The sequence below is a fragment of the Rhinolophus sinicus genome, linkage group LG03, assembly GCF_036562045.2.
Source record: "Rhinolophus sinicus isolate RSC01 linkage group LG03, ASM3656204v1, whole genome shotgun sequence".
NCBI lineage: Eukaryota > Metazoa > Chordata > Mammalia > Chiroptera > Rhinolophidae > Rhinolophus > Rhinolophus sinicus.
Genome location: NC_133753.1, coordinates 60,936,567 through 60,960,152, shown reverse-complemented (window position 1 = coordinate 60,960,152; position 23,586 = coordinate 60,936,567). Strand labels below are relative to the sequence as shown.

The 23,586-nt window shown below is 41.9% G+C and overlaps 1 protein-coding gene across 3 annotated transcripts in view; it reads left to right on the top strand.

The window, feature by feature from the left end:
* Window positions 1-14,088, top strand: part of SQOR (sulfide quinone oxidoreductase) — a 40,794-nt gene extending 26,706 nt beyond the window's left edge. For all 3 annotated transcript variants that reach the window (XM_074327793.1, XM_019756666.2, XM_019756669.2), the window contains exons 5-10: window positions 537-731; window positions 2,374-2,583; window positions 7,689-7,872; window positions 11,940-12,007; window positions 12,302-12,480; window positions 13,746-14,088. In XM_074327793.1, the coding sequence (XP_074183894.1) occupies window positions 537-731; window positions 2,374-2,583; window positions 7,689-7,872; window positions 11,940-12,007; window positions 12,302-12,480; window positions 13,746-13,803 (894 nt within the window). In that variant the 3' untranslated portion in view covers window positions 13,804-14,088. The remainder of the gene's footprint in view (window positions 1-536; window positions 732-2,373; window positions 2,584-7,688; window positions 7,873-11,939; window positions 12,008-12,301; window positions 12,481-13,745) is intronic.
* Window positions 14,089-23,586: the final 9,498 nt, after the last annotated feature.

Genomic DNA, 23,586 nt, shown 5'->3' with positions numbered 1-23,586 from the left:
TTAGACATATCAGGTAATTGACCCTGGGTAATCACACTCACAAGTGGAAAAGCTAGGATGCAAGCCAGGTCTGTGGGATTACCAAGTCCATGTTTTTAAGTACCTGTCTTTACCTAGAGTTTTATCTGGTACAACCTGCTGAAGGGTAATTTAAGTTTGCCATTATTGACAACATAGCTCTTGGTTCTGCCTCTCACTCTTCTTCCCAGTAAGGCAACTGGTTCTCCAAAAGGGAAGTATGGCTGGCTTCTTGTCCTCACTCTGATGGTGGGAAGAGATGTATTCAAATCATGGTCTCAAGGCCAGGGAGGTGGAGGGTCTCCCCTGGGCAGAACCCAGTCTGCAGCTTGACAGGTGCTATAGCGCTGGTCTTAGCAGATCGCTCACCCACCTGCCTCCTCCATTGTGTGTGAGTACTAGGGGTTTATAATTGTACTGAAATGCTTTTGAGGTTGTAGATATGGCAAAGAACAAGGACTCTAAAGCCATTTGCACTTCTGTTAAAATTTTTTTTCTTTGTGTGTGTTTTGTTGCAGATTAAAGGTCTACCTGAAGGTTTTGCTCATCCCAAAATAGGGTCTAATTATTCAGTTAGCACGGTAGAGAAGACATGGAAAGCTCTGCAGGACTTCAAGGAAGGCAATGCCATCTTTACCTTCCCAAATACTCCAATAAAGTGTGCTGGAGCCCCACAGAAAATCATGTATTTATCGGAAGCCTATTTCAGGAAGGTATGCTTCCTTTCCAGGGACAGAGACAAGGGGGGCAGATGGTGCTAATTCAGTGATTGTCAGAATTCCATTTTTATCCATGTCAAAATACCTTTTTTTATTTCTAAATTTTATGACATAAGTAGAAAATTATATTTTTGTGATTATATTACAAAGTTTATAAAATAGAAAAAGAAGTCACTCATAATTCAATTGATTTAATATAGCTGCTGTCATCAATTTGACATGACCTTCCATTTTTTTCCTATGCAAAACATGTTACAATCATACTGTACATACAAATTTAAATGTATTACATGTTGTTAAATAGTCATTGTAACATACTTTTAAATGTTTGTATAAAAGTCCACTAGGAGGTATGATAGAGATTGTTTAAGTATTTCCACATAGTTAGACAATTAGCTCGTTGTTCATCTTTATACATAACAGTATCCTCAACTGCCCCCACTCAAGTTCAAGGTTATGAATATTTTCTGGTTTTTGATATATAGCAAGTATAATAGGCAATAGGACAGTTCTAAAGGCAAAAAAAGCTGTTCACGTAGAACTTCAAACCTTAGTGGAAAGAGATATTTGAGTGGGGACACTTTCTCGGCATCCCTCAGACGCGTTCTGTGTCAGAGCAGTTGTTCACAGCTCAAGAACACGTGGCGTGAAGCTGTGAGGAAGCTGCTCTTGCTCTCCTGCCTTTGTGTGGGATATCACATTTGGTTTTGCCAAAGCATGGTGTGGCTTGAGACAGTGGCAGGATTCAAAAGCAGCCTATGGTTTTGTGAAGGGACAGGTAGGAGGAGGGGAGAGGAAGATGGGGCTGAAGAGATGTTGAATGTGCGCTTGGAAGCTGGCCCTGGGCAAGCCTTCACCCGAATCATTTAAACCAGCACCAAGCCTGTGGGGTGGGGAATTAAGGAACAGTTTCAGTCATCGTTTCTGTTTCTAAGAAAGGCCGTTCTGAGTCATGAGAATTTTGGGTTGGCACAGAGTTTGGAGGTTCTTACCCACCTAAGTTCTTTCAAATAGTGAGATCCAGGTGAGCAAATCCTAAAAGGAGCTGAACGAAGGAGAAAAGAGTTAAGAGACGAGTTGTTTCTTTCCTCCTGGAAATCCTCTTTGCTTAACTCTTTTTCCCCAATTCTTGTATGGCCTAAGAGAAGTTTCTATTTCAGGTGCTATAAGATCAGTTGTTTGGATGAATATGAGCCTCTCTGAAATATGAACAATGACTAGAGTGGGGGAGGTGAGGGGACCCGGGAGCCTTGTCTAATTCACTGCTCCCCTCTCAGCACCTAGAACAGCACCTGGCCAACGCTGGGACCTCAGTGAATAGTTACTGAGTGAATAAGCAAATGAACATATGAATAAGAAATTCAGCTCCATTTTTACCTGGAACATACCTCACCTCTGGCCTTCGATTGAACAGTGCCCACCTCCACCCTGAGTCAAGTGTGTGCTTTGTTGTGTTGCGGACAGAAAATAAGAAGGAGGCAGTGGATTAGTCCACACCTCTCCCCACCAGAATATAGTGATGGACAAACCTGGCGAGGTCTCTTCTGAAGGTTTTAATTCTGGCTTCGGTTAAAAAGAAAAGGTGACTGGAGTAGTGCTTTGGTGTTGGTTGTTTCTATTGTTTCTCTTTTCTCAGACAGGGAAGCGATCCAAGGCCAATATCATCTTCAACACTTCTCTTGGAGCAATTTTTGGGGTTAAGAAGTATGCTGATGCCCTGCAAGAGATCATCCAGGAGAGGAACCTCACTGTTAACTACAAGCAAAACCTCATTGAAGTCCGAGCTGATAAACAAGAGGCTGTGTTTGAGAACCTGGACAAACCTGGAGAGACCCAAGTGATTTCAGTGAGTGGCGAGGTTAAGCTGTCAGCTGAACAGTGTCATAGATGCAGGTGACACCCCAGCTCCTACTTCCTTGTCCACCATCGTTGTGTGCTGGGAGAAGCGGATTACAATGAGCTATTAGGACAGTGATAGGGGAGAAGGTGGACCAAAGTGGGTGGGGAAGAGAAAGAGGTAAGAGGCTGTGTCCATGGGAGGTGAGGAGTGTTTATCTACTGGTACCAAGTGGATTTTCACCCTGTTTTGTGTGTCTACTTTTCTTGGCGCTGAGTCACTTCAAGCATCCAAATATTTCACAACTTCAGTTACTGCCTAAAGTTCAGGAAGGGTTTCCTTAACTGCAGGATCTGGTGATTGTCTCAGTTTATGGTAAGGGAGAAACAGCCCTGCTTGTGGATAGTTCAAGAATGACAGGGAAGTCTTTCACCTCTGGAAGAAGCTGTCTTGAAACTTCTTTCACCTGTGCATAAAAGGAAGCACTTAACATTCCTTGAGTGATCTGGCTTAGCTCCACCCTCCTTGGAAAGATCTAGCCTTTGTATGTGGCCTTGGCCTCCATGTGTCTCCGTTTCTTCTTCTGAGAGTGGGAATAGTACTTTTGTAGGAGTGTGTGAGGATTAAGAACAAGATGAAAAGTCATCTGGAGATGCGTGCATGGAAGAATCATTTGTTTGTATCATTCTGGCAAGGACTGTTAGCAATGAAAAAACAGTGCACAGTCATATTTTATTCATTCAGCATTTTTAGAGGAATGAAGGGTTCCATAAAAAGCAATTCTGAAATGAACCAAAGATTAATCTTCTAAACATCAAAACTTCACATTTTAAGCTTTTTAGTTCAAGCTCTTTCTAAATATATTGCACACATTTTTCCTTTCTTACATGGGATGAATTGACTATCATTTAAAATGTTACTGATGATTCAAGGTCGTAATTTTTAAAAACTTTTATTTGGACATAATCTCAACTTTGAGAAAGTTGCAAAAATAAAAATAGTAAATGTTTAAAAATATATACAGAAAACTGTATATAGCTTTTACCTAGATTCATTCAATATAGAGTTTTAGCCCCTTGCTTTATCATTTCATTTATCTCTCTCTACCCAAAGCATTTAAAGGTAAGTCATATATATCATAGCCCTTTATCGCTAAATATTTCACTGTAAATTTCCTAAGACATAGGGATATTCTTGTACCTAACCACAGTTCAGCTATCAACTCAGTAAATTTAGCACAGATATAATATTTTCATCTACCATTTGTATTCCAGTTTTGTTTTCAATAGCATTTATAGCACTCTTTCCCCTTCAGGACAGGACCCAATCTATAGTCAGGTATTGCTGATAATTGTGCTATCTCTTTAGCCTCCTTCAATCTGGAAAATTTCCACAGCTTTTCTTTGTCTCCTATGACACTGGCGTTTTGAACTAATACAACCCCACTCCCACCAGTTTTATTTGTTAAAAAAAAAATGTTCCTGATTTTGGGTTTGTCGGTGTTTTCTTGTGATTAGTTTCAGGCTATGCTTTTTAGACTGCAACGCTGTGTAAGCGATATTGTGTCCCTCTAGGGTAACCCATCTGATAGCACACAGTGCTTTCATTGATGTTCATTGATGATATTCATTGTGATCACCAGTCAAGATATGGTCCGATTTCTCCACTGTATATTATGCTTTTTCTCCCTTGCTGCTAATAAGAAGTCCATGGGGAGGTATTTTAAGACCATGCAAACACCTTAATCCTTATTAAAGTTTCCCCCTAGATTTACCCTCCATTGATGACTTTTGCTCAATCCAATCTCTACTATGGTGGTTGCAAAATGATGATTTTCCAGCATTTTCTCCGTGTTTACCAGTAGGCTCTTGCATTGTCAGCAAAAGCCTTCCCTTCTCTTCTTAATTAAATCATTATTGGTATGAACTCATCAATACCTATTTTGTACCCAAGGTTCATAATTCATTACTGTCCTTAATTACTTTGGTGCTCAAATTGTACCAGATTTGGTCAGTAGGAGCCCTTTCAAGATAGTTCCTGTGTCCTTCTGACTTGTTGCCATCATAATTTTGAGCACTTTCTTACTTTCTGGTATCACAGGATTCCCAGGCTGATCTAGTATCTAGCTGCCCCAGCTCGGGGTCATAATTTTGAATAGCTCTTATACAGTTAAGCTCCTAGGACCTTCCGGGTGGTTTAAGGCTAGTTATCACCTTACAGAAGCATCTCGAACTACTTTGTTCTTTGATTTTGTGTGTGTTCTTTTTGTAGCTTTCCTGTTTTCTTCTTTCCTAGCTGTCAAGAAGTTGTAAGTGACTTTGGAGGTCCCTCCAGCTTCAGCTCTTTTAAATTGCTGCTTCTTATTTTTTATTGGCTGGAAAAAAAGATAGCCACACGTTAAATTTTATGTAAAGTAAAAGCGAATGGGCTGTGAATGAGGGCCTGAAACAAACTTTTATGAGTAAAGCATATGAGCTTGAGTGCATGAACTTCATTTTGTTATTTGGTCTTTTTTGCTTTGGTTCTCAGCTATGTTCTTGGAACCTGGCACTGGGAAAGCCTTCACCTGAGTCATTTAAACCAGCACCAAGCCTGTGGGGTGGGGAATTAAGGAACAGTTTCAGTCATCATTTCTGTTTCTAAGAAAGGCCACTCTGAGTTATGAGAATTTCAGGTTGCACACCCTTTGGAGCTTCTTCCCCACCTAAGTTCTTTCATATAGTGAGATCCAGGTGAGCAAATCCTAAGAGGAGCTGAACAAAGGAGAAGAATAAAGGAACAAAGGAAAAGGATAGTTGAGGTTGGGGGTAGGGACTTGGATAAACAAGTGCTTATTGTTCTTTGGTAGGGATTGTAAAGAAAGGATATTTGTGTTCTTTTGGAAGGATTTTAAGTCAGATTTTCTTTCTGGACTCAATTCCACTTTTAAAATCTGGACTTCAAAAACCCAACCCAAAGGCTCTAAAACAGAGGCTCTTAGCCCTGGGTGCACACTGGAACTACTGGGGAGCTTTTAAAATGTGCTCATGCCTGGGCCTAACCCCCAGAGATTTGGATTCATTAGTCTGGGGTATAGACTGAGAATTAAGAATTTCAGAAGTTGCCCGAATGATTTTAATGTACAAGCAGGACTGAGGACCACCCCTGTAAAGAATTCAATGTACCTAAAAGCCTATAGTATGATTCTTAATAGAGAGCTTGTGAACTGGTCCAAGTCTCCTAAGATGTTAAAAATTTCAACTTGTTTTACGTCATAGAGTCCTAGAACTAGAAAGGATCTGGAGATTATCTAATCTAATATATTTCTTTATAGATAAGAAAAGGGAAGGTGAAGTGACTTGTCAGAGTAAAGCATTCTATTTTTCATTGTAAATGAACCAGTTCCTTCAAGAAAGAGCTTCTTAGACTGTCACCCACAGGTTTCATGTGTTAGAATCACCAGGAGATTTTCTTAAAGGGCAGATTCCTGCACTTCAGACCTACTGGATCGGGATTTTGGGGGTAGTTGGACCTGAGACCTGCATTTTCCACAAGTCTTGTGACTGCTGCTTAATTATGAAACTAAAGTTTGAAAACCACTGTTCTGAATATGTTATTTATGTTAATGAGGGATAACCAAGTTATTTATCATATATAGTTTATGGAAATAATAGATAAAGAACAAGCTACAGCTAAATACCAATGTAAATTTTTAATAATTCTATAAAACAGATCCTAATATTTCTTTCATATAGGATATCAGCTCAAGTAAAACTTCATGTGTTTATGATGATTATGTGAAAATATTTAACTTTCCTTCTAGAAAGATGTCTGGAAATCGTATGTACTTGTGAAAGTCAAGCATGTTAACTCCAACAGATAGAGATGACTCTAGTAAGATTTAGACCATAGTTAAAAAAAAAAAAAAAGTCGTTCTAATTAACTGAAGAAATACTGACATGGCCTGAATCATTTAGTGGATGATGGCTGTTGAGCATTCCATCCATTATCCTGCAGACATGTGTTAGTCTTCAGGTTCAATAACAGACCGAGCCTCAGGGATTCATGCCCCTAAAGAGCCACCCCAAATTATTACCCTGCAGAGGAGCACTGACCATTTGCAGCACTTCTTCTTCCTTAAGGCTAATTAAGCTTACAATTGTCCAAGAGTGGGAATAAATACAAGGCACCTTCCTAACTCCCGGTGCCACCAGTGTTTTCCAAGTCCCCATGAAGGCCTGGGCCTCCCTAGGGAAATATCAACTCTCACAAGGTTGAGATTGTCTTAAGATGCTAAAGTTTTCCCCTTAATGAAATGTTTCGTGAGCATTTGAATCAATTTGAAATTGCTAGATGGAGTTTATTAAAACTCAATAAAGAGAATAAAAAGGATGAACTACAAAAACTGGAAGATTAGTACATAAACAAACAAAAAAGTTAAATGAGCCATCAGAATGGCTCAGTGTACTATTGACAAGGGTAATTTTGATAGAGGTCTTTGGGAAAAAGGTCCATCCTGCCTTCTACACAGTTCAGTAAACCTAATGCTGAATCAAACCCCTTCTTCTTCTCCAAAGTGCTAGGCAATATTCTCACCACCCTATATTTCATTTTAAATTGGTATTTTTATGGCTTCCTTTATTTTGAGAATTGACCCATATTTGGGAATGGTGCTCACAGACCATCTCCTAACACAGCCTTTACAAGTATCAGGGACTCTGAACACCTCTTTGCAGTACCGACTTTACAAGCCAACAGCTAAGGGTCAGGGAGTGAGTAAGAAATATGCCACCCCTTTGTTTTAATTTTAGTAATAAGAGAAGCATCAGTGGGTTCTTTCAGAATGTTAGTAAGGTTCACTCCAGGATCTTGGATTCCCCTATGCCTACTGCCAAAGGGTTCATGTGGACTCTATGGGGAGACCATGTCAACCAAGGGAATGGTTAGTTACTTTATCACGTGACTCCAAGGGAGCATGTAAGATGTTGGAGATGGTGTGGATCAGTATAAGCGCTAATTGTATAGTGCTCTGTGCAGCCATAGCAGTGTAGGGGTGAGTGAGATGTGGGGACAGTGTGTGGGGTTATAGAAATATTGGAAAAAACACAAATTTGGATGCTTTCCTTTTTTCGTAGTATGAAATGCTTCATGTTACACCACCAATGAGCTCACCCGATGTCCTCAAGATGAGTCCTGTGGCTGATGCTGCTGGCTGGGTGGATGTGGATAAAGAAACTCTACAGCACAAGAAATACCCAAATGTGTTTGGGATTGGGGACTGCACCAACATTCCTACATCAAAGACCGCTGCTGCAGTAGGTAAGATAATGTGCTATCTTTCTTCCCCTTTCAACATGATGTCACCCCGAGGCACCATCATAACAGAAACAAAACTTTGGCACAAATAGCATTCCATTGATAGTGAAGAAACCTTTGTGGCCTAAAAATGACAGCAACCTCTTTGACACAGAAGCAAGTTGTCAGTGAACCAGAAGCAAGTTGTCACAACCTAGTGTTGTGTAAAGAAGGAAGGATCTGTTGAGGGCTTTGGACCAGAGTGGCAGGACCTCACGTGCCTTTTCTAAGTCAGAGAGGTTGTTTTTAGGGGAGGGTGCATTCGAGAGGGTACCACTTTTCTAGCTTTCTGCAATTCTGTTGCTTCTCTTACTGCCACGCTTGCATCCCTGGCCTCTTTCGCCCATGATGCCAGGCAAGTTTGCTATTTTTCTTCTGCCTGAAACACCGTAAAGCTAGGGAAGCATTTGTTTCCCAGGAAAACACATACAAGTCAGTGAATGCTTGCAGACCAGAAAATTGTTCTAAGACAAATACAGTGGAGCATGCCTGATTGGAACAGGATTAAGGCCTTCAGCCTGGAAAATGAAATTCACCTCGATGTTCTGCACTGGCAGTGATGGGGAGAATTGCCTTTTAGCTTCTGTCCTCTGTAGACAGGAGCTGTGTTCTCTAACGGCTGTAAAACACAGACCCCTCCCTGCCGATGGGCGTGGCAGTGTTTTGTGTGAATGACCCACCTGCAGCACAGGTTGTGTCACTTTTGCTCCTTCAACCTAAGGGCGACTTTCTAGAAAACTAACTGAATGTCTTTTCATTACTAATAGTAATTTCCCCCTCAATTCTTTATTGCGAAAACCTCAAACCTATGACAAATTTGAAAGAAAGTACAATGAAGACCCATATAACCTTCAGGTATTAACCAATTATTAATATTTTGTGACATTTGCTTCATCACTCTCCGTACATTTTTTTTTTTTTTGCTGAGTCATTTGAAAGTAAGTTTTGACATCATGATACTTCCTTCACCCTCAAATACTTCAACCTGCATCTCCTAAAAAGGACTTTCTCCTCTATATCCACAAGGCTCTTATCATGATAGTCCAAGAAATTGAACATTGTATTATAAAATCATGTCATGAACAATCCAGTTTGAAGTTTTCCAGTTTTCCTGAAAATGTCCTTTATTGCCCTCCCACCTCCCCTGCATAAATGTAGAGTACACACTACATTGGTTGTCAGGTCTCTGGTTTCCTTTAATCTAGAATAGCCCTTCTGACATTTGTTTTTTTACTTTTATGACTGGCATTTTTGAAGAGTCCAGGCCAGTTATCTTGTAGAATATGCCGTAATTTAGAATTGGCTTGTTGTTTTCTTATGATTAGATTCAGGTTACATGTTTTTGCAAGACTCTCTATGTGTGAGGCTGTGTGCCACCCACTGCATCAGTTGGGGAGCCCGGCGTCATGTTAGTTTGTCTCGTCCTTGATGAAGCTGGATTTCGTCACTGGCTTCTCTCATCTGTATAAGTATCTTTTTGTGATTTATAGGTAGACTTTGGGGCATTACTTTGAATTTACATTTCTCTTAAAGTAAGCCTGCTGAATTTATATGTTGAAAATACCTGTGCTTGTATGTGAGGCCCAGATTACCCAGGTTTCGGCCTCCTTCAAACAAACATACATTTCATTCAATGTTACACATATATACTATTAAATGTGATTAAACAAAAAGTTGTAAGTGAAAAGTCTTGCTCCCAGCCCTGCCTTCCATCTTACCAGATTCTATACCTCGCCCCCCACATAGAGAACATCCCTATTATTTTTACATTTTTCTTTTTACAAATTTTTTACAATTTTTATTCTATTTTATGGTTGTATTGTTTCCAACCCATTTTTATTTCACACAGTGCTGCTGTGCATGCTCTTCTTTATATGTCATTTCACACCTGTGAAAGTCTATTTGCTCTTCTCTAGTGTCTACATAACAATAGTCCTAACTTTCCCAAGTGGATCTGATTTTCTCACTAGGTTCCCTCCCCAAGTCCTCTGAGTATTCGTAGCAATGCTTATACTTGTTCCACAAATCTGTCCTTGGCTTTACCTGCCACCAGCCAGGTGTCTTGCCTAAATCAAGACCACTGTGCTATTGAGAATGAGATCCTGTCTTGCCACATTGAGTTTGACTTTCCTGTGGCTCATGCCTCTTCCTCTGCTTCTTTCTGCCCCTGGATTCTCCCTTAATTACATAGAGCACAGCCAAGACCAAGGCATTTAACAGTTAACTGAAGGCTTGTGTATAACAGAAGGGGACTATAATACAGGAAAAGAAACCACAACTCACACACACCTCCACACATGTGCACCTTAAACCTGGACAGTGTGACTGCTTCCTGGGTCTGAAGGCCTAACCTCTCTGCAGGTGGCACCCACAGCCATCTTCTCTCCTTTTTTGTGGGCCTTGACACCCTGCTGTGGGGGCCTCCTCGGGTTTTCTCTGTACAGATTCTACACCCTTTGTAGCCCTCAGAGAGGAACAAAGTTTTCCAAAAGGGAAATATGATCTTTAGAGATGATTTCTTGCCCACAATGAAGACAGCCAGTTAACATTTTTAGACAGAGTTATTTATTTCTCATTTTTTTGAACCCTCTCATTCCAGTAAAAAAATTCATTGCTGTTTTGATTTGGGCGTCAGCAAACTACAGCCTGCTGGCCAAATGTAGCCGGCTGCCTGTTTTTTGTATAGCTGACTAAGAATGGTTTCTACAGATGAATGTTCATAATTGATTTATTGACAGGGAACACTAACATTTTCTTATTCTGAAAAAAAAAAAAGGAATTCCATTCTTCTTATTAGTAGATCCATGTTACAAAAATTATTATTGTATTTTGTTAATATAAACTTTTGTTTTCTCTCATTACATAATATCTTTGATTTTGCCTCTTGGCCCAAGAAGTCTAAAATTTTTCTTTACAAAAGAAGTTTGCTGACCCATGATTTTGAGAATTGCAAAATAATCACTTTAATGAGAATTTTACAATATATAGGTAAAAATCTTTCCTTAAAAGTAAATATAGCCTTACACCTCTAGAGACACAAACTGCTTGTATTTTTAAAAAGGCAGTTTATTTTTTAAATTTATTTTTCAATTACAGTTGACGTACAATATTATATTAGTTTCAGGTGTGCAACATAGTGATTAGACATTTATATATTTACAAAGTGAACACCCTGATGAGTCTAGTACACATCTGACACCATACATAGTTATTGCAATATTATTGAATATATTCCCTATGCTGTACTTCACATCCCTGTGACTATTTCAGTAACTGACAATTTGTACTTCTTAATTCCCATCTGGCTACCACCATTTAAAAAGGGCAGTCTTAATTACTCAAAATTGAACACAGACTAGGACTAGATGATATTAAGGAAGTATTGCTAGTACTTTGGGTGTAAAAATGCTGTTGTGTTGTATTTTAAAAATTTCTTATCTATCAGAGATATACACAGAAATATTTATGTGTGAATTGTTATGATGTTTGCTTTAAAAATACTGTAGGAAGAAAAGTAACATATATGATGGGATAGATGAAAGAAGAATGACAGAGTTTGAAAATTTTCGTAATAAAAAATGCAGTCTCCCATTTTTGCCACTAAAAATACAAAAACATCCATATCTCTATCTGTCTGTCTATCTATATCTGGTCCAACCTCAGGGAGAGCAGTCAAGTACGGAGGAAAGCTTACTATTTTGCCTGATTAATATACCTGGGGCCACCAATCTAGGCTGGGACACAGGGACACCCCATAAGGCACATAGACCAAGCTGACACCCATTGAACCCTAGGAGGAGGGGCAGTGGGGTTGGGGTGCAGTCACCTTTGCAGTCCTTTTAAATTGCCTGTTGGAGAGCTGGCTTATCAGTTTTAAACTTATGGAGGCATCTGTGTGGGCCTTTGATGAACTGAACAACCCCTTCTGGTAGGCGGAAGTTCAAATAGTAAGAATCGTGTTCTAGTTATAACCTAGAGGGATGGTAAACCTATATGCTTATACTTTTCTGACTTTTCCATTGTTCTTATAGCTGCCCAGTCAGGAATACTTGACAGAACAATTTCTCTGATTATGAAGAATGAAACACCAACAAAGAAGGTTTGTATGCTTTGCAAGAATCACTGTCTCAATTAGCATCTCCATTCTGTGTGAAAACAGTGTTTTCCCACAATTTTGCCACTTTCTTAATTAGTTTGTCCAATATGGGCACTTCAGCTTTTGCCTGTAGTACTATTTTTTGGTTATATAATGTTCCATTTTTCACTGTACAAAAATTAGAATATACAAAAAAGGAAAAATTGCAACTGCTCAGAGTACATACTGAATTCTAACGTGTTTATATAACACCATGATAAAAGCCACTTTCCAACTCAATCTCATGTACAATTTTAGTATGATGGCTACACGTCATGTCCTCTGGTGACTAGCTACAACCGTGTGATTCTTGCGGAGTTTGACTACAACTCTCAGCCCCTGGAAACCTTCCCCTTTGACCAGAGCAAAGAGAGACTTTCCATGTACATCATGAAGGCTGACCTGATGCCTTTCCTGTACTGGAATATGATGCTAAGGTAAGTGCATCGCTGGGCTTTGAGCATAATGCACTCACTTGGAACAACCTTCTTGGTTGTTTCAAGAAGGTCTTCCAGCTTCAGGAGAAATCATGACCCAGAGCAGGACTGGTGAATGGGATCTACCTTGCTGTGCCATCTTTCGTGGTTTAGTGATGGCAGTCTGTGAAGGATTCTGAAGCCTCAGCCAGGGAGAGAGGCTGCCCAGGGTGAGGAAAGAGAGCTGTAGCACATCCACCACTCATAGGGGATGCGGGCTCTTCTCTTCATTATTAGCAGTGACCAAGTCTTCTGCCTTCCATGTTCTGGCTCTCTCTTGCTGCTGGATAAATAATAATAATAATCATAGTAAATCACTTTCACACAGTAATTTTTCATCTGCTGCCTTACTTTTTGCTTTTATTAGGTTATAGGAAAAATAAAACAGTGATTAAGAGCGTAAGTTTTAGAATCACACCTGTGTTTGAGTCATGCATCTGCCATTTACTAGCTGTGTGTCCTAGGGCAAGTTGCTTAAACTCTCTCTGTTTAAATTTCTTATCTGCAAATGAAACATTTGCAGATAACATTTGCGGATAACATTGCCTACCTCACAGGATGGGGATTCATGAGATAGCACATTAAAAGATAGCTACATAGTAGGGATTCAATAACTAAAGAGAGTAATAAAAGTGAATAATTTATCTTCTTCCAAAAACTGACAATCTCATTTGACCTGTCCAAGCCCCTATAGGATAGGTAAGTCAGGATATCTACATTAGTGGTTTTCAACCAGGGTCATTTTCCCCCCCAGGGGACAATTTGACAATATCTGGAGACATACTTGTTTTTTGAAATTGGTGGGCATGCTAGTGGCATCTAGTAAACAGAGGCCAAGGACACTGCTAAACACCCTACAATGCATAGGACAGTCCCCACAACAAAGAAATATGTGGTCCAAAATGTCAGTAGGGCTGAGGTTGAGACCCCCTGACCTATACTTAGTTTATAAGCAAATGACAGTAGAGAGGACTGCAGTTTGCATGTAGTAGAGGCTTCATGCAGGTTTGCTGAATGGAGTCAGCATGTCCAGGCTCACAGAGCAAGTCAATGTCAAAGCCAAGACTCAAAGCAGGTTGTCCCCTCCTAGTAATAGGATCTTTCTACCTCACTAGACAAATCTTGCTTTATGTGCTAAACACTATGGCTTTCCTTTCAATATCCTCTGGCTGAAGTCACCCCCATCTTTTCTAATGCAAATATCTTTTCCGTGTGATTTCTTACAGGGGTTACTGGGGAGGACCAGCCTTTCTGCGGAAGTTGTTCCATTTGGGTGTGAGATAAGGATGGTTCAACCCTTGCTTTCCTTGGATGGCTTCTGGACCCAAAGCACAGTCAATAATTGACCAAGCACAGCATGAAGAACTCAAAATCTAACCCTTTAAAGAGTTTACTGCTGGATGATGGGTGATGGTGACTAAATGCCTCCCTTTTCAAGAACCTTTGCACAGCCACCATGCAGACTGCCCAGGATGACACTGATTTTTTGGAAATATTAAAATGAAAGAATAGATGTCTATTTTTTAACTAAAAACTTGTCATTGATTGAGATTCCATGAGAAAATTTTATCTGGACTACTGGAATGAAAAGTTATTGCACTTGGGAGGAAAAGATGGTGGTGGTGGGATAGCTTATCTGTTATCTACTATGAGTATTCAGCTGATAGCTGGCAGAATTTCACTAGGGCCTGTTTGGATTCACAGAAAAGAGTCATTCCAGGGGGAACATTACTTTAAATAGTGTGTGTGAAAGCACTAAGCATGTGTTGCTTAGAACTCCTACTACGGGAGCATGGGGCCTGAGAGCCGAGCCACTGCCCCTCTGGCTCCACCATGTTTGTTCTGAGACCACGTCTTCTCTCAGCCAGTGATGGACTCAGTTGGTGTGTTAGCGCTAGTCCCACCATTCCTGTAGGACGTGGGACTCCTCTACTGGCAGCTTTGGCTCCATGATTCCCTACTGGCCTGGCTGAAACTTTCTTAGACTGTGTCAGGTCTGAGGTTCTCCTTCTCCAAAACTCCTTCCTTCCCTCTCTTCCTTTCCCAGGTGGCCCATCTGTAGCATGATCTGAAAGCCCGCTCTGCCTTCTCCTGTTCCTTGCCCTCTAGCCTTCACAGGTATTTCTCCCACTAAATCTCTTGAAAGTCTGCTTCTGTCAAGGCACATGCTTCCCAGAGTACGTACAGTGAGGGTGGTAGTAGAGGAGTTCTGATGTGTGTGGTAGGCATTTGCTTGTTTCAGTTCCAATTTTGGCCAAGAAAATTCTGAGTAAGTTCACATTGGAAATATTGCAGGAAATAGTTCCAGTTTATTTGAATTCAGCAGTGGCTTAAAAATCATTTGTTTCCAATCAGTTTATTTGTAGAAGTTTACAGTGTTTGTTTAATCTGGTGTTTGAAAGCTTTGTACATTTCATATTCATGAACTCCACCAAAGGGAAAGGCATAGTAGTCTAAGCAATGCCTTAGATTTTTAACAACAGTTTAGAGTTCAAACCCTTTTATGTGTTACCTAGGATTGTCAAGTCTCTCTGGTTTCCTGGAGTTCTGATGATTTTAGAAACTCTGCTCAGGCATTCATTTATTAATTGAATACCGGCTACCATTCTTAGCCTGGGAGATGCAGTAATGAACCAGCAGATAAGGGCCCTGCCCACATTTTTGTGGTTCCTGTGTTAGTTTCCTCTTCTGTTCCTGGGATACCAGGGAGCTTGCTGAATGAGGCCTTGATTCGATTTGGAAAGTAGACTTTCTTCACTGGCACATGTTCTGGGAAAGGACAGGGCACCACCATCCTAGAAGCAGATCCCCTAACCTGTAACAGGAGGGGAAGATATTTTCTGGGGTGACCACACATCCTGGTTTGTCTGGGATAGTCCGTTTAACACCTGTTATCCTGGTATAGCTATTAATAGCACCGCTTTCATTCTCCAGAATGTCCCATTTGGTCAATAGATTATATGACCAGTCTAGTGATCACATTCACCCCTTCCACCTTCGACCCAGCCCCAGAGTGGCAGAGCAGTACTACAAAAGGTGCTTGTCACCTTTTTTTTTTTTCATGTGGTGCTTGTGAAATGAGCAGGGGTGAGATTATTCTGTCCCGTTCTTTGAATCCTGGCGAAGAAACCAGCACCTTTATGGAGTTCCTGTCTGAGAGGGCTGCAGCCTGGCTCGTGTTGGGCTGCTCACTCCAGTCGGTGTGCAAGTTGGGGAGAGCTGGGGGCTAGTCACTTCAAGTGATCTTCCTCTGCTACGTCCAAGAGGTCCTAGGAATAACCAGCCAGGACTATCTTCCTGGATGTGGACCAAAGTGCTGGCAAGGCCGGTTCCTGCATTTTCATGGAATGGGCTGTGATTCTGGGAATGGCTGAGGCTCTGGGTTGAGTCACTTCGAAATCCCTTGGAGAGTGAGCTGGAGCCTCCGAGGTCTGTTTATGATCATGCATTCTGAATAAACCTCCAAGCATCTGGGGATTGCTTCCGGGTTCACATCATGCTGGGCAGAACTTATTGCCAGGGCTGGAGGGAGCAGTACTGACTATTGGCCGTACATTCATTGGTCTCCTGCTTTCATTCCTCTGATCTGGGAAAGATCGGAAATTTGCTGAATATCAGAACAGCTTGACTTTGAAACATTATCTCCTTAACCACTAATGTGGGGTTGGCCAAAGGGGAGGTCTTCCCTTGGCACTGCCTCCAGTTATTAGGATCCAGCAGCAGGAAGAGGAGTAAGACCAGGATAGGCAAAAAGGTGGGTGGTTTCTCCAAAGATGGTGCCTTGGGGTGGGATGAGGTTGCAGGTCCCCCCTAGCGGAGGGCTCTGACTCAGAGGCCAATGCCTTCAGAATCCAGAAGTGACACTGGCCGGGACTGCTGACTTGGCAAATCCCTCTTTAGCTCCTGCCCCTTGTCCCTGGAGTTTCTTCCCAGGAATGAAAATTCCTGCCTTGGCATCAGCCCTGAATGAGCTGTGGGTATAATTGAAACCGTGTGGTGGCAGCTTAGGGACCACTGGGATGCAAGGAGGGAAGCAAGACTTAAGTCAGCAGGGGTACACAGGGTTTCAGAGTTAGTAGATTTTTTTTTCTGGTATTAGAAATATTTTTAGTGTTTTTTTCTTATGTCTAACTTTTGTAGAAAATTTAGAGAACAGAGGAACAAAAGGAATAAAAATCACTCCAAATCCATCACCCATTTTGAACAACTAATAATATCTTGGTATCTTTCTCTATTGACCTAATATTATTACATATACAGTCCCTGAAAACAAATAGGATCACACTGTAAGTATTTTTTGTGTTTTAACATGTATTGAAGACCCAGTGGTTGGTTGTAGGGAGGAAGAGATTGGTGAGTAATTACTCAAAGCCCAGATCATTTGAGCTGCCTGAGAGCATCGCTAACTAATTAATTAATGTAACGAATGTGTGTCCTATGCCTAGTAGGGTATTGGTATGTAGTCGGCACGAGATACTTTTCTCTCACATGATTCTGCAACAGTCCTATGAATAGAATTATCAAAGATGTGGAGTATTGTTCTTGTTGAGGAAGGTGGCTTTTTGTAATCCAACATTTAAGAGTAGCTCCTCTTATTGTTTTAGAGCATTGGATAACTCCTGGCTGATTTTAAAACAAAGTGTGCCCGCTTTGTGCCCTAATGCCATATAGATGGAGCTTTTACTCAGGATGGGCTCATTGTGATCATTTCAGGGAGGGAAGGAAACGAGAAATGCTTTGGATATGATGAAGCTTAATGAAAACAGGTCTCTCTGGCTAGGTTAACCACAAAATAGCTACGGAGATTGCTTGTCTATATGCTGAAAAAAGGCAAGGTGAATACTTTGCAACAGATAGGTAGAAAGGTCACAAGAGACAGTTGAGAAAGACAGATGGTGAAATACTGCGTAGTTTCCTCCCTCAATATTGATTTTTAGAAAGTAACTTCCCAGGAGTAGAGCACACGCTGTGAACAACCCTAAATTAAGTTATAACCTTTCGTATTTGCATGCAGTAAAACTCCTATGATTGTATCTGCAGGCACATTTCGGGGCTACTACCAGGTCCACAGTGGGACCAAAGTACAGAAAGGCAGGCTCTCTGGTGCTGTGCTGACACAGCTGGGTTTGGATCTTGAGGGACAGCACGATCCACCACAGGATGTGGGTCCCAGACCTGGATTCAGGTCTGGGCTTTCCCACTGGCTACTGCTTCCTAAATTCCAACTCAAACAATTTAACCACCACCTTCCCACTTGTAAGTGGGTAATAATAGCTACTTCACAGACTTGATGTAAGTATGCAATGAATCAAGCTATAGTTTTTAAGCAGTTTGGCAAATAGACTTTTAAGTTACTGTTGTTAACTTCAGTAGTTGGATGAAGCACTCAGCAATATAACTTCCGCTTAGACTAGAATTTCCAGCCTAGGAAATTCTTTGGGAGAAATGGGGTTATGACAGAGGCCTCCACCATCGTTGTTCTAACAGGAAGGCGTGTGGATTCTGTCACTGACACCACCAGGGTTTCTACCTCATTTCAACAGGCTTTCAGAGTTGGGAAATTCCCCGGGTTACAGATTAGCCAAAGTGGGGTAGTGGCCACGAGCACAGGTCTGGATCCAGCCTGCCTGTATCCCAGACTTGCCTCTCACTGTGTGACCTAGGGGAAGTCACTAAAACTCTCTTGGCCTCAGTTTTCTTGTCTATAAAATGGAGATGATACAGCATTTACCTTACTGGGTTATTACGAGGATTCTGATGCAGTGCTCACCAAATAGCAGGTACTGTTCCTGGTAGATGCCATTATTCATTGCCTCAAGTCAGTTAAAATTCTTCCAAGTCAAAAGACTGCTTCCTTGTGATTTGTAGGGAGGTGTCCCACAGAAACAGATGAGCTCCTTTACTAGAGGCGTCCTGTGGGCAGCTGCTCCAACCTAAGGTGTGTGGATTCTGGTTAGTTTCGATCACAGAGACCCTTTGTGTCCAGTCTCTCTTGATTTCAATCAATCTTGCTCTTCAGTATACACAAATGCATATGATAGACATATGTTATGGGATACACTGTTGATTATAGAGGTTCAATGACTAGAAGAATTCATTATCAATTACTCACACAAATATTTTTGGGGCATCTAGTCTACACAAGGCCCTGGGGATTCAGAGATGAGAGTCCTTGTTCTCAGGGAGCTTTCTTTCTTTACTTGCATATGTGCAGTGCCAAGACAGACATCCCACCTGTATGGGCTCATAGTATTCAGACTATGTCACTGACTTATACCACGCATTTGGACACTATCTAGAAGAAGGTAGAGTTTGAGCCGAGTCCCTGTATTCATCAGGACTCATTTGGTTCCAAGTGACAGAAATCCAACGCAAATAAGCCTATGCAAAAAAGGGGGAACTTATTGGCTTAATGTAACAGGGACATTTAGGTGTCACCTTCAAGCTTGGTTAGATCCAGGAGTCAGTATAATCAAGGTGCTCTCTATTCATTTCGATTTCTCAGTTCTTCCCTCTGAGTCTGTCTTCTGTGGCAGACAGGCTTTCTCAATGAGGTCAGGGAAGAGGGCTGCATGCTTGTTCTCCTGGCTTGGACTCCCTAGAGGGAGAAAGGAACTTTGCCTTCTCAATGTCCACAGACCAATTCTGGGGAAGGATTGTGATTACAAACGAATGAATGTGATTCCCCTATCTGAGTGAGGACAGGAATTTGTCTTTTGGTCAATGTTGTATTAGACATACCCAGAACAGTATGTTCTAGAATAGCACATGTGTTCTAGAACAGCAAGCACATAGTAAGTTTTCAATAAATCACTCACCAGTTAAATTTTGCCCATGTGCCTACTCCATATCTAGGGAACTAGGGTTTGCTGCCAAAAGAAGGACATTGGTAGAAAAGTGTGTCAGCACCCCCAAACCATGAACACTTCTGTGGTCCTGAAACATGAGCAAGACTTGGTCAGGAGCAAAAGAGTGGGAGCTTCCGAGGCATCAGGAACAGCACGTGTAAAGGGATGGAGGCAGGAGGATGCAGAAACTGTAGGTGACTAGTGTGGAGAGAATATAGGAGCACATGAAGACAGGGTGGGAAGTGGGCTGGGATGTCTTATGTTGCTTTTTGTTTCTCCAGCTCCACCCTCTACCTTCTGCACCTTCTCTCTGCCCTGGGAGGCTGACTGGCATGGGCGGTGTGAATGGTCTTTCCTGCTGTCTGGTGTCTGGTTGGGTTTGGCCAATGGGGGTTGTTGATAGGAGATGGGAGAGAGGGAGGAGAGTAAAGTTGGAGCATTAATTCCTCTGGCTCCCTTCCTGCAGTCTGTCTTGGCCCTATGATGAGGTAAGAACAGAAATTGAGAGTAAGAGTTTAGAAACTTTTATAGCAATTTGATAGGGAGATTTTATGTTTGTTGAATCTAATAGTAAAAAAAAAAAATTGAGTTTGTATTTTATGTGTATTCTCATTTCATTTTTTCTAATAGTCAACTTTAAATTCTATTTTGCAAAAGTACCAGTCTGAGAAGAATTAGATTTAAGAAAATTCAAACAAAATAAAAGCAAAACCCCCCAAACCTGATTCTTCAGCACAGCTGATTGGAGAAGCTCTGCTCTTCACAGCTCTCTCCTTTTGGGTTCTGGTGACTGCTCCCCGCACATATTTTGATGGGCCTAAGGATGGAAAGAGAACAGCTGTGGACCCTGAGTGAGTACATTGTGCCTGTGGTTCCCCTAACCTGGGCCACCTTTGTAAATAGACTCACTTTAAATGATCCAAATTGCCTGTGTCATCTGCTTCTAGTTGAGACCCTGTCTGACACAAGGTAACCTAGAGGGGATGCAGAGCCATTGAAGGAGTTTACACAGGAAAGACAGGAGATTGTAGCAGTGTGAGGTACCCATTGTGGGGAAGACTCCAGATGGAATGACCAATGTCAGGGCCCACTAGCTTCATTCAGTAAGAGATGATGAGGGCTTGAATTAAGACAGTGTCACTAAGGAAGGAGGGGAGGGGAAAAATTCTTGGATATTTAAGACAGTGTATCAGTCAGGAAAAAAGAAACCACTATGTAAATGGTTCAAGCAGAAAGGAATTAAATATTGCAGAGGTCTACAAACTATGATCTGTGAGCCAAATTCAGCCCACTGCCTGTTTTTATAAATAAAGTTTTATTTATAATGGAGGAACACAGCCATGCTCCTCCATTTACATATTATTTAGGGCTGCCTTTGCACTACAATGGCAGAGTTGAGCAGTTGTGACAGAGACTGCATGTGGCCCTCAAAGCCCCAAATATTTACTATCTGGCCCTTTGCAGTGTGCAAACTGCAATAATGTGCAAATTGCACATACAGAACTCTAGGAATGGCTTGGGGAACAAACATGGAACACAGGTGCACTTTTCAGGAGCTCAGGAGGCTGCAGAAATTTAGGAATACTGACTCCATTGACCTCAGCCATTTGCCGTATCATAGCAGGTGATTGCCTGCAAGCCCATGCAAGCCTCAGGTCTACAGACATATGTGCCCACCACTGCCAGAGGGGAGAGGCCTTCTCTTTCAATCTGGTGAAAGTGCCCCTCCCTCACTGGTAGGCTCTAAATGCAACTACTTGTCTTTGCCCAGCTTTCTTCCTTGGTACAGAGGTGGGTGTAGAACGGACAGGAATACACAAGCCCAGCGCTCTGGGATGACTAGTAAGGGGTGAGGGCTTTGGAGGTGGGGACAACACCCAGGCTTGGGTGACTGTGGTGGGTGACAGCGCCATCTATGGAGAGGGAGAGGAGCGGAAGGGAAGATTCTGGACAGGAAGAGAAGCACTGCCAAGAGTTTAGACTCCCAAACCCCTGCCAGCTGTGGAGTCACAGCCATCTGCCCAAATGGGGTTTTACCTAGACTCCTTCACTTCAGTGATATTCATGGAGTAAAACCATAAGACACTTTTGATATTAAAAAATTGGTATGGTATTCCAAGCCTGAGATGAATAGATCGCTCCATGGCTGATGAATGTTCTGCTTTCAGACTAAAGGAGTTATAAGTCTTCCTTCTGGTAGGTTTAAAGGAGACCTTCCAGGAATTGGAAAACACTGGCAATTCCTTTAGCCTGGGGCCGTGTTGGCAACTTAGTCCTGTGAATGGCAGACAGAAGCCTGAGGCAGAACAATGAAGGGAGAAGAGCTGACTGGAGGGAGAGGTGGTGAGAGGCAGAGGTGGAGAGGAGAGAAAGGGGTGCATCTGGGGATGGGCCTCATTAAAAAGGTGAGAGGTCCACTAATCCCCATATGGGGGCAATGGAGGATGTGGGAAAAGGGCATTGGGACAACTGCTCACCAGCTCTAGGCTTCTGCCCCTACCTTGTTTACTATCTCAGTGGTCAGTCTGGATCCTTCCCAGAGCAGATGCCCTACTATTGACTGTGGGCCATGCTCTGAAATTTAACAAGATTGTGGCAGAAAGCTATTTCTGCCACCCTATTTCCCCAACCCTACTTTTTCCTTATCTGAGCAAATGAATGCAGTGAGACTCAGGGAACACTACTGTGTGCATTTTCACTCCAGCAAAGTTGATTTTATTAGCTTAGTTCCTCCAAACTTGTAATAGTCCAGAGTGTAAATCCATCCTTACATCCTACTAATCTGCCATATTAGTAGTAGGCTAATTAGTAGTTGTCTTCTTAATGAGGAATGGCTTCTAATGGTTTTTATGTGCAAATGCAGTACTGTAGGTGCTTAAACATCAATAACTGTAAAAACAATATGGTAATTTGAATAGTTGTGGTTAAGATGAAACTTTTCTAGAATCCAATTCATAAATCTAGAAAAGGGCTGTCATTTGTGACTAGGAATGATATGTTCATTGTCATAAGGCCTGAAAGATTTTCAAGATCACACAGCACATGAGAAGCAGAACTGGGATTTGAACCTCAGTCCGATCTCACAGTGTCTTGGGAAAATTGTTGATATCAGGATTACTTTGGAAGACTTTTTATAGTTTGGTGATATATTTATGCTCAGGAGTGAAAAAAAAAGAGAGAGAAATGTATTAGTTCAAATTCTCCCATTTTCCAAGTAGCAAATAAACAATTCATAGACTAATGAATCTAGAAGTCTGGGAAGGAGATCAGGTATGGCTGGATCCAGAGGCTCAATTTCTTTCTCTCTTGTTTGTGCTCTTCCTTTCTTTGTGTTGGTTTCTTTCTCAGGTACACCACTTCACATATTGACAAAGTGGCCCCAGGCAGGGTCAGGCTTACCTGGTCCTTAGAGCCCACGATCCCTCTTTTTTGATTGTTAAGATGGTAAAAACCTGGAAAGATTTGATGGTTCAAGCTGGGTTTGTGACTTTTCTTGAACCAATCATGTGCTCAATCTTGGAGGAGAGGATTGGATCACCCCTGTGTGAGCCACATGGACTGCAAATGGGAAGTGGGGCGCAGTGATTCTCCGATGAGATGCTGGGGTTAAAAATCTAAAAACTACAAGGATAAGAAGGTAGATACATTCCATCTTCTTTATTACCAATGTTAATGCAATTATTCATTTATTCTACAAATATATATGTAGGAGGCCTGGCTGGCTGCTGGGGGCCCTTACGTGAGTAAGATGGGTTCCTGCCTTGGAGGAGCTTAGAGTCTAAAGAAGCCTGAGTTCTCAGGGAGGGTCCTTTTTGACACTTGCAAAGCATCCTCCTGACTAGGAAGAGGAACTGGAACTCCTCCAGGATGTCTGTTGACACTAGGGATTCCTGCCAGTACCTGCCAACAAGGGCCCTTTCAGCTTCACAGGGCCTCTCAGTGGGCTGCGCCACAGAACGACAGAACAGGTGATGTATCGGCTCCAGAGAGTGACAGGGAAAGACAGGGGAGAGCGCACCTGGCTGGGCGTTCCCTGGGGGAGAACTGGAGGGCCTGTGTGCCACGGAAACCTGCCGGTCCTGCTGAATCTCTCTTCTTCCTGATCCGTTACAACCAGCCTAGAAGCGCTGGGTTTGAAGTAACCCAAGCTGTGGGTTACCACCTGTGTGCCTTGTTAACCAACAGCGCAGTAAGCGCTGAATAAAGGAGCCCACGAGGA